The 13,411-nt window shown below is 30.3% G+C and overlaps 1 protein-coding gene across 2 annotated transcripts in view; it reads right to left on the bottom strand.

Annotated features, from left to right (window-relative positions):
* The window catches only part of LOC135128707 (forkhead box protein O-like), a 367,252-nt gene that overhangs the window by 64,760 nt on the left and 289,081 nt on the right, over positions 1-13,411 (bottom strand). For both annotated transcript variants that reach the window (XM_064055734.1, XM_064055735.1), the window contains exon 2: positions 687-970. In XM_064055734.1, coding sequence (XP_063911804.1) covers positions 687-970 — 284 coding nt within the window. The remainder of the gene's footprint in view (positions 1-686; positions 971-13,411) is intronic.

Below are 13,411 nucleotides of genomic sequence, written 5' to 3'. Positions count from 1 at the left end.
TCTAATTGTCAACATCAGCTTTGTAGTAGCAGTCGACAACTATGAATTGACACGTTAACATTGCTGCGAACAATTCAGAATTGCCAACACAAATATTAGGTTCAATCAATGTCAAGTTTTTCGCCGCTTTCACCTTATTGGATATTAGGGGTCACGTGTTTTGTCGGTGGTTACGGCTACTTTCGGTTTGTGTTTCAAGTACCGTCTTTTTTCTATTATTCCAGTTATCATTTAAATTATTAATTCTTTGCTTAAACATTTCGTTTTTCAGGCAACCGAAAATTGAAAAATCCGCTGGAGTTAAATCTGGTGACCTAGCAGGCCAAATATTCCGACTTATACATTGCCATTCTCCGTCAATGTCTACAATCCACATTTTTTTGTAATTCTTGAAACTCGGGCTCAAATAAGACCCAAATAGATAAAAGTCAAAATTGGCACGTTGTAGTAGTGCAAAAATTCGATAATCATACTAATTTCATAAACCACTACATGTAAATGATTTATTTAACACCCCATAATACCGTAATGGTTTATGACGAATCTCCAGGTGTGTTTAAACCGACCTCTTCGTCTGGGTTCGAGTTAACCAAATGAACACAACCAATTCGATCGATGTAAAAACGATGTCTCCGAGATGCGAAATGAGTGAGAAACGGCCGATGCCAAAGCGGCAAAAACGTTACCTATGGATCGGTGATTCCGGGAACAAATCCAGACTCTCTGAGACAGACGAACTAGGACTAGGAGTGGTGTCAGGAAGGGCGCCATTTCTCATAAGTTCGACCTTCTTCTTCACCCGGCCTCTCCGTTTTTCGAATTTGCTAGTTTCCATCGAAGCTGCCCTTCTCCGTACTGATTTTCCGGGTTTGGCGTCCGGGTTGATCATCCACCAGGAGGATTTTCCGGTGCCTTCGTTTTGGACGCGCATGAAGCGGTTGTGTAGTGATAGATTGTGTCGGATCGAGTTCTGAAAAGAAACATTCGAATCAATATTTCTCGGTAATGAGGCACCTACACATATTAAAGCTGGCTTTCTCGGGCGCCAAATACCCGACGCTTGACGTGTCAAATGCGTATTGTTATTCCTCGTTATTTTGATGGGGCGACATTAATAACGTAGGGTGAGCCGGCCCGAACCGACCAATATAATTTAACAAGCAATAGTCATTTCCGGGAAATTAAAGACCCGTTTTACAGACGACGGGCTTTCCACGTTAAGTAAACTTTCGACTAAATTTGTAGCGACGGCGTTTTGACGAATCGGCTCCCTCGGGATCCATCTTTCCCGAAGAAAATAAGAGCGTTCGCAGTTTTGTTTAGGTTAACAAGCCACGATAGTCGAAAAAATCAATAGCACGCAAGATTTACAACGCGCTCTTCATCATTAAATTGCAATAATATTCAAAACGCGTCGATAAAAAGGCGAACAAGACGTTCAGGAGCGTGTAGAAGTAGTCGGCGAGGTGCGGATTCAAGTGACCCCGATGGGCCACGGTTCATTACGCAAGTATAAACCCTCAGTGAAGCGTTAAGGACGTAATGTATGAATTATGAATATCTGAAGAGAACGTTTATAGCCCACCTGCGGCCATTAGGTCCTCACTTTTATCCGGACTGATTTATGTCGCCCGGCGGTCGCTAACGAGACAGTTCACCTAAGATAGCTGCGAGGTGATATACGGACGCAGGAGTCGCGGCGCCTCGCAGAATGCCAGGAAACGGCGTCCAATCGAAAATCTCGAAAGATTCAAATCGGGGGCCATAAAAAAGAGCCCTAACGACCACGCGACCGAATCGAGTCGCAGTGGAGGCGACGGCACGCCTCGGCGGCGGCCGGGCCAAAGGGCAAGTGGGCGAAGCCGCATCTGGAATGCCGAGTGGCCACCGGTCGAGATGAGGTTGGATCCTGATCGGTGCGAGAAAATGAACGCGCCCGGAGCGAGCTAGAGGAGCAATAGGAGTTTTTTGATAAAGTCACCAGGTATTAACAATTGAATTATTATGTTTTGACATCTTTGACTGAATTTGTGAAGAATTATTGAAACTAGCTTTGCAAAAAGAAGCAGTTTTCAATTTGAAATCGATTGAATTAGAAAGTAGGATTGACCCAATTATTGTAAATGGTTTTAAGTAACCTACGGAAGTGGATATTGGTACTGAAGTCACTGTCACTTTTTTACTCTGTTTATCTAAAGAGTGAGAAAATTGTGTAACAAGTTTGTTAGGATATGATGAATCACGATTGAAAAATTGAAAAACAGAAATCAAAATCCGGAAAATCGAAAAATCAAAAACTTGAGCAACGAAACATCAAAAAACTGAAAAATTAATATCGGAAAATTGAAATGTTGAAAAATCGAGAAATCAAAAAATCGAAGTCGAAAAATTAAAAAAAAGGAAACATCGAGAAATCAAGACATCAGAAGATACAGAAATCAAGAAAAGTGAGAAGTTGAAAAATCAAGAAATCGAAATAGTCCAAAAATTGATACCTCGAAAAATTGGAAAATTAAAATATTGAAAAGCCGAAAAATCGAGAAATGGAGAAATCGATACATCGCGAAATTGAACCATCGAGAAATAGAAAAATTGGAACATCGAGAAATCGAAAAATCAAAAGATGCAGAAATCAAGAAAACAAAAATTTAGGAGTCGAAAAATCGAAACAAAAATTGAAACCTCCAAAAATTGGAAAATTGAAAAATTGAAACATCGAGAAATCGAAACATTCGAAACATGGAAAAAAAGTGGAGAACTCGAAAATCAAAACAGCCCTAAATCAAGCAAGTACAAACTGAAAAATTGAAAAATTCAAAATTAAAAAAAATCGATTAATTAATAAATTGAAAGGTGGAAAAATCGAAATCCGAAAAACAAACAAAAAACTAAAAACCAATCTCGGAAAATTGAAAAATTCCTAAAATTGAAATGTAGAAATATTGAGAAAACGAAAAATGCCAAAATATTGAAAAATCGAAAAATGTAGAATTTAAAATTTCGAAAAATCTAAAAATTGAAGTTGAGAAATTGGGAAATCGAACAATCGAAAAGTCGAAAAATTTTAAAAATCGAAAAATTTTACAAAACGAAAAACCGACATGCCAAAATATTGAGAAACATCGAAAAATGTAAAATTTAAAATTTCGAAAAATCTAAAATTGAATTGCGAAATTGGGAAATCGAGAAACTGAAAATCGAAAAAGCGAAAATCTGAAACATCGAGAAATCGAAACATGTTAAGATCCAAAAATCACTAAATCCATAAGTCGAGAGATCGGAATAGGCCAAAAAACTAAAAAATTGAAAAAAAAAATCGATAAATTAAAAAAATAAGATCAAAAATTTGAAAAACCGAGGAATCGAAATTGGAAAAATCGAAAACTCGAGCAATCCAAACATCAAAAAACCGAAAATTCAATATCGGAAAATTGAAAAATCGAGAATTCGAGAAAATGGGAAATTAAAAAACTGAAAATCGAAATCACGAAAAATTGGAAAAACGAAAAATCGAAAACTCGGCAAATCGAGTCAGAAAAATTGTAACATCATCAAATCGAAACATGAAAAGATCCAGAAATAAAGAAATCGAAAATTCGAGAAGTCGAAAAATCGAGAAATCGAAATAGCCCAAATCAAGAAATTAAAAACTGAAAACTTGAAAAATTTTAAATTAAAAAAATCGAAAAATTGAGAATATCGGGAATTTGATCAATACATAAAATGAAAAATCGAAAACTTTAAAAATCGAAAAATTGAAAACCAGAATAATCGAAAAACTGAAATATTCCAAATCTGAAAATTCGAAAAATCGAAGAAAAATAAAAAAAATAAAAAACCGAATAATTGAAAAACTGGAAAACTAAAGACTCAAAAAACAAAAAAATTATAAATCGGAAGGTCTGTGTTTTAAAAAATGGAAAAATTGAGAAATCGAATAAACTAAAAACCGGAAAACCGAAAAATTAAAAAAATTGAAAACCGTGATGTGGAGAAATCAAAAATTGTGATGTGGAGAAATCAAAAATTGAAGTATTAAAAAATAAAATCGGGAAATCGAAACGTCAAAAAATCATAAAATCAAAAAATGAAAATCGAAAAATGTGAAATTCAGAAAATCGGAAGATTTAAAAAATGAAAAACTGAACGGTAAAAAAACGAGAAATTGATAAATCGGAATGTCTGTTTTTAAAAATGGAAAAACTGAAAAATTGAATAATCTTATATATAAATCGAAAAGGCGCAAATTTTTAAAGATCGAAAAACCATGACGTTCGGAAATCGAAAAATTGGGAAATCGAAAAACTGAAATCTTAAAAATCGAAAAATTGAAAAATCGAAAAATCTAAACCTAGAAATCGAATGATCGAGAAATTGAAACATTAAAAAAATCGAAAAATTGAAAACCCGAGAAATTCTAACACTGAAGAATTGGAATATAGAAAAATTCCAAAACCGAAATAACGAAAAGTTGATAAAATCGAAAAGTCCTGAAATTTTAACAATCGAAAAACCGAGCTGTTGAGAAATCGAAAAAAATTGAAATATTTAAGGAAAAATATCGGGGAATTGAAAAAACCGAACATCAAAAAGTGAAAAATCGAAACAAATAAAATTTAAAAATCGAAAAATTTGAAAAACTGAAAAATCAAAAAATTGGGAAATCGGAAAACTGAAAATCGAAACCTCGAAAAATTGGAAAATTGAAAAGCCAAAAAAACAAGAAATGGAGAAATCAAGACATCGAAAAATTGAAACATCAAGAAATCGAAAAATGGAGAAGTCGAAAAATCAAATCAGCCCAAAATCAAGACAATACAAACTGAAAAATTCAACAATTAAAAATTAAATTAAAAAATCGAAATCCGAAAAACAACCAAAAAACCAAAAAATCAATATCGGAAAATTGAAAAATTCCTAAAATTGAAATGTAGAAATATGGAGAAAACAAAAAATGCCAAAATATTGAAAAATCTAAAAATGAAGAATTTAAAATTTCGAAAAATCTAAAAATTGAATCGCAAAATTGGGAAATAGAGAAACTGAAAATCGAAAAAGCAAAAATCTGAAACATCGAGAAATCGAAACATGAAAAGATCTAGAAATTAATAAATCGATAAGTCGAGAGATCGGAATAGGCCAAACCGTGATGTCGAAAAATCGAAAAATTGAAGTTTTACACAAAATAGGGAAAAAATGAAAATCGAAAAATGTGAAATTGAAAAAAATCGAAAAATTTAAAAACTGTAAAACTAAAATCTCGAACAAAAGAAGAAGTTGATACATCGGAAAGTCTGTGTTTTAACAACTGGAAAAGTTGAAAAATACAATAATCTCAAAAATCGAAAAGCCGCAAAATTTTAAAGATGGAAAAACCGTGATCTTGTGAAATTGAAACATTGAAAAATGTAAAAATTCGAAAAATTTAAAAATTGAAACAAATAATTGGGAAACCGAAAAACTGAAAATCGAAACTTCGAAAACTGAAAAATCGAGATAGAAAAATTAAAATATCGAGAAATCGAAGCATGAAAACATCTAGAAATCAAGAAATCAAGAGTCAAGAAGTCGAAATAGCCCAAATTAAGAAATTATAAACTGAAAAATTTAAAATTAAAAAATTGAAAGACGGAAAATCGGACATTTGAACAATGTAAAATCTGAAACCTCCAAAACTCTGAGGATCGAGGAATTGAAATATCAAAAAATTGAAAAATCGAAGAAAAATCGAGGAATCGAAAAACTAAGAAGTCGAAAAATTTTCAAAATTAAAAATTCGAAAAATTTTAGCAATCCAGAAATCAAAAAATCGGGGAACTGAAAAATCAGAACATCAAAAAATGATAAATCGAAAAATCTATAATTTAAAAATTCGAATAAATTGAAAAATTGAATAATTTAAAAAATGTAATGATTTTAAAAATCGAAAAGCCGATAAATCAAAAAATGAAAAATCGAAGAATGTAAAGTTTAAAAAAACGAAAAGTTGGAAAACTGAAAAACTGCGAACTCAAAAACACAAAAAATTGATAAATCGGAGTCTGTAATTTAAAAAATCGAATTCTCAAAAATTGCAAAATCGAAAAATCGATCAAATAATCGAAAAATCGAATAGTCGAGAAGTGAAAAAATCGAAATGGCGCAGAATCAAAAAATCCGAAAAATTTAAAACACAAAAAAACGACAAATTGAAAAATGGAAAAACCTGGAAACTGAACAACCGAAAAACTGCAAACCCGAAAAGTTTAAAAAACGAAAGACCAAAAATTTTAAAATGGAAAAATCTAAAACCGAAAAGTCGAAAATGTATTTCTGAACATATTAATGCATCGTACTTTAGTGTTACGAAAACACACTTGTTTATATTTGGTTTAAAGTATCCCGTTGTCAACCCATGATAGGAAACGGATTAACAATTGCTCCAAAAATATAAATGCATTGATAAAATAAGCCTGATATATTATTTCAGCAAAAGTATGTTAATTCCGACACGTGCCGTGTATATGCTACTAATAATAAAACACTGGGGCGTACCGTACTTGAAATCTGATCAATTAAAAAAATAATAGATAATAGATAGCAGTGCACTCAGCAACTATGGAAAAAAAACTCCGTGAATGCCAAGGAATAATCTGGTACGAACTCGCATCGACTAGAATAAACAGTGTTCAATTTTTTTGCGAAACTTTGGTTGCCTCGAGGAAAATCTGAAGACGGATTCATAAACAACAAGTATAGAAGTAAAAAGAACTGCCACCAATGGCTGCTGACAAACTGCAGGACTTCTATTTATCTATTTTTAATTGATATTTTACGTATTAAGAAAAAAGAAAACATAATTGCCGATCGTTTACTTTATAATCTGTCACACAAGTTTGTTGAAAATAATTTCTCTATTAACACGAATTTAATCAGATTAAAATCAACGACAGATCCAGAGATTAGTAAAATAATACTCTTTGTACTATTTGTTTGGGAAGAAATTTTGAAAGACAGTTCATTGAACTCATTTCATAATAGAAGAAATGAATGAAACAGTTGAAACAGGAATATTGATAAAGAGCCGGATTTTAAGAGAACTTCACAGTACTCATTTAAGTATTGTTAAAATGAAAAATAAAGCGAGAACTTTTTTTGTCGCAACTAGTATTTGCAAGATTTGGGATACCGAAGAAGTTAGTGAGTGAAGTGGAATTATTATATTTTGATATTTTAAAAAATAAAGTTCCATTTTAATTCATCGGCAAGTTCTTTCCAATCTTCATCTTTTGTGGAAAAAAATTGGTCTTTGGTCGGCCGTTGGAACGCCGGTCGCCCTTTGACATCCCGTCTCCGCCTCACTACTTTGTATAAATTCCTCTGCCTCCACGCGAACTTTTAATCGTTTTATGAATTTTTTAATTTGTTATAAACCCGCTCCCCGCCCCGCCCCGCCGATAAAGTAGCTTATAAAACTTTGATTGCCACTACGGCTATTTTCATTTATTGCATTCCACCTCGTTTCTTATTATCGCCGCTTTTATTACGGCCCGAATTTTTAACCTATAGATTCATATTCGAACTGTGGGGACATTTAAATGTTATATTCTCCCATACTGAGTTATGGACGCATAAAAGTACAACTTAACTTTGATTGGTATCAGTTGGAAGTTTGCGGATTTAATTCGAGCATCCCGCTGGAGTTTTACGGCGAAGATCTGAATATAAAGCGGCCGTCGAGGGGCCGCTATTTGCATAATCATATGTGGGGTTACCTGGACGCGGGGCGGGGGCGGCGCGGCGCCGGGACGCCCAGCGTCGGCGGCCGGAAACCGTCCGATCTCACTTGCCTGACGCGCTTCCGCCCTTCCGGACGGTGACAAAGGGCCGACGGTCAGCGGTCAAGCGTCGACTGCCCATTATGCGCTCAGACGCCCTAGATAGTCGCGAGCTTTCGGAGCTTTCGGAGCTTTCTCTCTCGACGCGAGGGCACGAACTCACGGCGGATTTGTATTTACGCGAGCGTAAGGCTAATCTTAATGGATTCTTATTTGACTTCGAGGATCGGACACACTTTTAAACGCAATTGCAAGATGTTTAATTTTCGGGGGTTGGCAAATACTGAGGCAAAGGAAAAGCACCATGTTCTTTAAAGATTATATCGTTCACTGTTCATATTCTATGGAAATTGTCAGCTTAATCAAAGATGGATGTGTTTATAAGCACGAAATTACCTTAAACTATGTTAAAAATTGGTCGAAGGATATTTTCACAGAACTTCCCTCCGCCATGAAGTGCAGCTCAACAAATCCCGCTTCCTTGGAAAATTATATTTTGACTTGAATTTTTCAATTCTTTAGTGAATTTTTCGATTTGAGTTTCTCAAGTTTTCAGTTTTTATTTTTTTTGAATTTTTCGTTTCGTTTTTTTTTTTATTCTTATAATTATTTCAATTATTCGATTGTTCAATGTTTCAGGCTGTAATTTTTTGTTTTTTCAATTTAAATTTTTTTAGTTTTTAGTTTCTTGCTATTTTTCGTTTTGGTTTTTTGTTTTCTCTATATTTATAATTTTTTTCGATTTTTTTTTCAATGTTTCGATTTCTCGGTTTAACTATTTTTTGACATTTGGCTTTTCGGTTCTTCGTTTTTCTCATTTTTCAATTTATTGATTTTCCAATTTTTCGATATGTTGATCTATCGAAATTTCGATTTTTCAGTTGTTCAATTTCTCATTTTTTTAATTTTCGATTTTTTGTTCTTCCAATTTTTCGACGTTTCGATTTTTCAATTTTTCGACTTTTTAAATTTTAGATTTGATGATTTTTCAATTTTTCGTTTTTTTGAGTTTTCAGTTATGGATTTTTTATTTTCCCGGTTTGTTTAAATTGTAGATTTTTTGATTTTTCAATTTTTCAATATTTCAATTTTTCAATTGCTCCGATACCCCAATTTTTCTAATTTCACTTTTAGGACCGTTTAATATCTCGATTGATAAATTTTTCAATTTTAAAATTTTTCAATTTCAATGACGTCGCGTTTTTTCAGTTTTTTGATTTTTTATTTTATTTTTACAATTTATATTTTCAATTTTCAATTCTTTTCATGTTTCGATTTTTCAATTTATAAATTTCCCAAATTTTCGACATTTCATTTTGGGATTTTTCAGTTACTCGATTCCTCGTTTTTTCGATTTTTCAATTTTAGAATTTTCTTTCTATTTTCTAAATTTTGTAATCATCGATTTTTCTATTTTCAAATTTTTTGATCGTTCGATTTTACTATTTCCAAATTTTTTAATTCGATTCTTGGATCCTATTTTTTTTATTTTTCGATAATTCGATTGATCATTTTCCAATGTTTCAACTCCTAGACTTTCTTGGTTTCTCGACTTAACAGATTTTCGACTTTTCGTTTTTCCAATTTTTGATTTCTCAAGTTTTTTGGGATTCACCAATTATTCGATTTTTCAAATTTTCAATTATTGGTTTTTTAATTTTTCGTGTTTTTAAAGTTCAGATTTTATGACTTTTCAATTTTCTCGTTTTTTTGATTTTTCAGTTTTGCAGTTTTTATTTTATCGGTTTGTTAGAAACTCTAAATTTTCTAATTTTCCAATTTTTCTATATTTCAAGTTTTCAATTGCTCAATTTCCCGATTTTTCGATTTGTCGTTTGTCTAGTTTTTCGATGTTTCGATTTTTCAAATTTTAGATTTCCCAATTTTTCGACATTTCAGTTTTGGGATTTTCCAACTACTCGATTTTTCAATTTTTGGAATCTTCAATTTTTCGATTGTTCAATTTTTCAATTTCTCGATTTCTCGTTTTTTGAGTTTTTAACTTTTTATTTTCTGGGTTTGTTTTAATTGTAATTTTTTGACTTTTCAATTTTTCTATATTTCAATTTTTTAATTGTTCAATTTCCCATTTTTTTAATTTTCGATTTTTTGTTCTTCCAATTTTTCGATGTTTCGATTTTTCAATTTTTCGACTTTTTAAATTTTAGATTTGATGATTTTTCAATTTCTCGTTTTTTTGAGTTTTCAGTTATGAATTTTTTATTTTCCCGGTTTGTTTAAATTGTAGATTTTTTGATTTTTCAATTTTTCTATATTTCAATTTTTCAATTGCTCAATTTTCCGATACCCCAATTTTTCTAATTTCACTTTTAGGACAGTTTAATATCTCGATTTTTAAATTTTTCGATTTTTTAATTTTTCAATGTCAATTCAACGACGTCGCGTTTTTTTCAGTTATTTGATTTTTTATTTTATTTTTACAATTTATATTTTCAATTTTCAATTCTTTTCATGTTTCAATTTCTCAGTGTTCCAATTTTTCAATTTATAGATTTCCCAATTTTTCGACATTTCATTTTGGGATTTTTCAGTTTCTCGATTCCCCGTTTTTTCGATTTCCAAATTTTTTAATTCGATTTTTGGATCCTTCAATTTCCCTTTTTTGAGTTTTTTCAATTTTTCGATATTCTTATTCTTCAATTGCTCGTTTTTTTATTTTAGATTTTAGATATTCTGATTTTTCAATTTTTGGAAATCTTGATTTATCGAGATTTCGACGTTTCGATTTTTCAGTTGTTCAATTCCCTATTTTTTTTATTTTTCGATATTTCGATTGATCATTTTCCAATGTTTCAACTCCTAGACTTTCTTGGTTGCTCGACTTAAAGGATTTTCGGCTTTTCATTTTTCCAATTTTTGATTTCTCCAGTTTTTTGGGATTCACCAATTATTCGATTTTTCAAATTTTCAATTATTGGTTTCTTAATTTTTCGTGTTTTTAAAGTTTAGATTTTATGATTTTTCAATTTTCTCGTTTTTTTGAGTTTTCAGTTATGGATTTTTTATTTTCCCGGTTTGTTTAAATTGTAGATTTTTTGATTCTTCAATTTTTCTATATTTCAATTTTTCAATTGCTCAATTTTCCGATACCCCAATTTTTCTAATTTCACTTTTAGGACCGTTTAATATCTCGATTGTTAAATTTTTCGATTTTTAAATTTTTCAATGTCAATTCAACGACGTCGCGTTTTTTTCAGTTTTTTGATTTTTTATTTTAATTTTACAATTTATATTTTCAATTTTCAATTCTTTTCATGTTTCAATTTCTCAATGTTCCAATTTTTCAATTTATAGATTTCCCAATTTTTCGACATTTCATTTTGGGATTTTTCAGTTTCTCGATTCCCCGTTTTTTCGATTTCCAAATTTTTTAATTCGATTCTTGGATACTTCAATTTCCCTTTTTTGTGTTTTTTCAATTTTTCGATATTCTGATTCTTCAATTGCTCGTTTTTTTATTTTAGTTTTTAGATTTTCTGATTTTTCAATTTTTGCAAATCTTGATTTATCGAGATTTCGACGTTTCGATTTTTCAGTTGTTCAATTCCCTATTTTTTTTATTTTTCGATATTTCGATTGATCATTTTCCAATGTTTCAACTCCTAGACTTCTTGGTTTCTCGACTTAACGGATTTTCGGCTTTTCGTTTTTCCAATTTTTGATTTCTCAAGTTTTTTGGGATTCACCAATTATTCGATTTTTCAAATTTTCAATTACCTATTGGTTTTTTAATTTTTCGTGTTTTCAAAGTTTAGATTTTATGATTTTTCAATTTTCTCGTTTTTTTGATTTTTCAGTTTTGCAGTTTTAATTTTATCGGTTTGTTAGAAACTCTAAATTTTCTAATTTTCCAATTTTTCTATATTTCAAGTTTTCAATTGCTCAATTTCCCGATTTTTCGATTTGTCGTTTGTCTAGTTTTTCGATGTTTCGATTTTTCAAATTTTAGATTTCCCAATTTTTCGACATTCCAGTTTTGGGATTTTCCAACTACTCGATTTTTCAATTTTTGGAATCTTCAATTTTTCGATTGTTCAATTTTTCAATTTCTCGATTTCTCGTTTTTTGAGTTTTTAGTCTTACGAGTTTTTAAATTTTAGATTTTAAAAATTTTCAATTTCTCGTTTGATTTTTCAGTTTTTGACTTTTTATTTTCTGGGTTTGTTTAAATTGTAATTTTTTGACTTTTCAATTTTTCTATATTTCAATTTTACAATTGATCAATTTCCCGATTTTTCAATTTTTTGATTTTTGCCAGTGTTTCGATGTTTTGATTTTTAAATTTCAGAGTTTCGAATTTCCCAAACTTTCACTTTTAGGATTTTTTAATTTTTCGGTTTTTCAGTTTTTTTGATTTTTTATTTTCTCTATTTTTACAATTTTTCGATTTTTCAATGTTTTTGATTTTATACTTTTTGTTTTTTTTTTCAGTTCGATTTGCTATTTTTAATTATTTTTGTTTCTTAAATTTTACGATAGGCATTTTTAAATTTTTTTATCTTTCGATTTTTCAATTTTCGGATGTTTCAGTTTTTGGATTTTGCAATTTTTTGATTTGCCAGTTTCACGAGTTTTCAATTTTTCAATTTGCAATTTTTCTACTTTCCACATTTCCGATTTTGCAATTTTTCGTTTTCACTTTTCCTAATAAAAATAGAAAAATCAAAAATTGGAAATCGAAAACTTGAAAAATTGAACAAAAAAAAGATCACAAATCTAAAATTAAAAATTGAGAATCTTTAAAAACCGAAAATTGTCCAAAATCGAAAAAAAGAAATATTTATAGTAAAATCGAAATATTAATTATAATATAAATTGATGAAATTGGAAAATTGTAAATAAATGCAAAAATCCCCAATTTGAAAAATTTTGGAATTAGAAAATTAGGGAACTGAAAAATCAAATATCGAAAATTTAAATAAACGAACAGTTACAAAATCGAACGGAACATTGAAAAAAGTAAGGAAATGAAAAAAAAATTTTTGATGGAAAAACAAGAAAATGAATTGAGAAACTGAAAAATGGGAAAACTCCATAATTGTAGAACTGAACTATCTAAAATGGAAATCGAGGACTTGAAAAATTGAAGAAACGAAAAATTAAAAATTGAGACACTTCATTATTATGGAAAAACTCGGATAACTGGAAATCGAAAAATTGGCAAATTGAAAAATTTAAAAACTGGAAAAGCAATGAATTAAAAATTTGAAAAATTAAAAAAGGAAAAATTGAAAATCGAACGAAATATTGAAAAAACGAAGGAAATGAATAAACGAAAAATTGCGATATAAAAGCCAGACAATGAAAACTTCGAAAAATCTAAAAATGGAAAAATTGAAAATCGAAACATTAAAACACTTAATTGTTATCGAAAAAGTGCAACATGGAAAAAACGAAATATTAATGTGTAAAATCGAAAGAAATATTGAAAATTAAAGAAATCCGAAAATAAAAAAAATGAAATAAACGAAAAATTTTAAAATCGCCCGGAAATTTGAAAAAATAAAGGAAATGAACAAACGAAAAACTCTGATATAATTGGAAAATTGAAAATTAAAAACACGGAAACATGA

The sequence above is a fragment of the Zophobas morio genome, unplaced genomic scaffold (genome assembly GCF_036711695.1).
Source record: "Zophobas morio isolate AGI-343-1 ecotype UQ-CSIRO unplaced genomic scaffold, CSIRO_AGI_Zmor_V1 ptg000014l, whole genome shotgun sequence".
Lineage (NCBI taxonomy): Eukaryota > Metazoa > Arthropoda > Insecta > Coleoptera > Tenebrionidae > Zophobas > Zophobas morio.
Note: the sequence above shows the minus strand (reverse complement) of the source record. Positions and strands in the feature narration are given on the sequence as shown.